The 1327-nt window shown below is 33.2% G+C and overlaps 1 protein-coding gene across 1 annotated transcript in view; it reads right to left on the minus strand.

Annotated features, from left to right (window-relative positions):
• Positions 1-1327, minus strand: part of LOC106469891 (nose resistant to fluoxetine protein 6-like) — a 27702-nt gene that overhangs the window by 14203 nt on the left and 12172 nt on the right. Inside the window, exon 7 of the mRNA XM_013930411.2 lies at positions 604-697. Within this exon, the coding sequence (XP_013785865.1) occupies positions 604-697 (94 nt within the window). The remainder of the gene's footprint in view (positions 1-603; positions 698-1327) is intronic.

Genomic DNA, 1327 nt, shown 5'->3' on the forward strand with positions numbered 1-1327 from the left:
AGATGATTCTCACGATGCCCCAAAGGATCAACGAACTCCACGAAGCAAAAGGAAGATCTACTAGATATTAATTAAATTATAAATATATCAGTTATTGTGAATATGATTGAAAAAAATCTTTTTTCCTGAAAAGGTGATGTCTATTTACTTGTGACCACGCTGTGTACATGTATGTTGCCATAACGATTAACTATCAAAAAGTTAGAACGCCAATGTTGGTAGATCGATGAATAGGGCATTATTACTTCTAGTACTGAATAAAAATAGCATTTCCGATATGTTTTTTACCGCCATAAGTCCAGCCCCGAATTCTGGCATTATACGAAAGGAAGTGACTTATAGCCGACAAAAGATAAACTTTAAAAACTGTTGCTACTCTAATTCGTAACGAAGTAACTGAAACACATGTTAAAAGAAAATATGCAGTCAACTATCATATTAATAACTTTCGTAAGATATCGTAATATATATATCGTATATATATATATACGTATTAAATCAAGAGCGCTTAACGATACTGTTAAAGTCTCGTGTCATAGTGTGAGATGTCTCTTATCAGATGTTTCTTCAAAAACATTATTGTCGAAGCAAATTTTTACTTACCTGAGGAAAAAAAAACTATCCACTTGTACAAAGGAATTCCATACAACCATGAAAGTGACATCCTTTACAGCATACTGCAAATTTATAAGTCCATCTGTAATAGCGACAGTTAACATTGTACTGGTCAGAAATATTTTCACATATAGTCAGACTGACTAATGCGAGCTAGACTTATTTTTTTACAAGGTATACGTCTGAGGCTCTTTGGTGAAATCTAAAGTAATAGCAAAGTTGTGCTATGTCATAACTGTGTATTGATTCTATACCCAGAGATTACGTGGTTTTAAAAGGTGATTTTAGTTCAATAATTTAACGATTATTAGATATTTGTAGTAGAAGGAAGTAATCGGATAATTAATGTTCTCAAGTATTCATTTGGAATTATGTAATACAACGTTGAAGGGTTATTTCATCATAATTATAATAAATGAATACACACTGAATTATAATAGTATGGCGTTTCCCCAACTTTACAGACCCAAGGACCGGGTTTTTTTCATTCTAATTTTCTGTGGACCATCTTGTATACATAGATAATGTATGCACACAGAAAGTCCACACGGTAAATTACGATTTTACTGCATTAAATATGCATATGTATGATACCATGAAAATAAATGGAAGAAATTAAATTTCACTGTTTATTCAATCTTACAACATTAGTTGGGCCCGGCATGGCTAGGTGGTTAGGGCACTCGACTCGCAATCTGAGGGTCGCGGGTTC

The sequence above is a fragment of the Limulus polyphemus genome, unplaced genomic scaffold (assembly GCF_000517525.1).
Source record: "Limulus polyphemus unplaced genomic scaffold, Limulus_polyphemus-2.1.2 Scaffold3710, whole genome shotgun sequence".
NCBI lineage: Eukaryota > Metazoa > Arthropoda > Merostomata > Xiphosura > Limulidae > Limulus > Limulus polyphemus.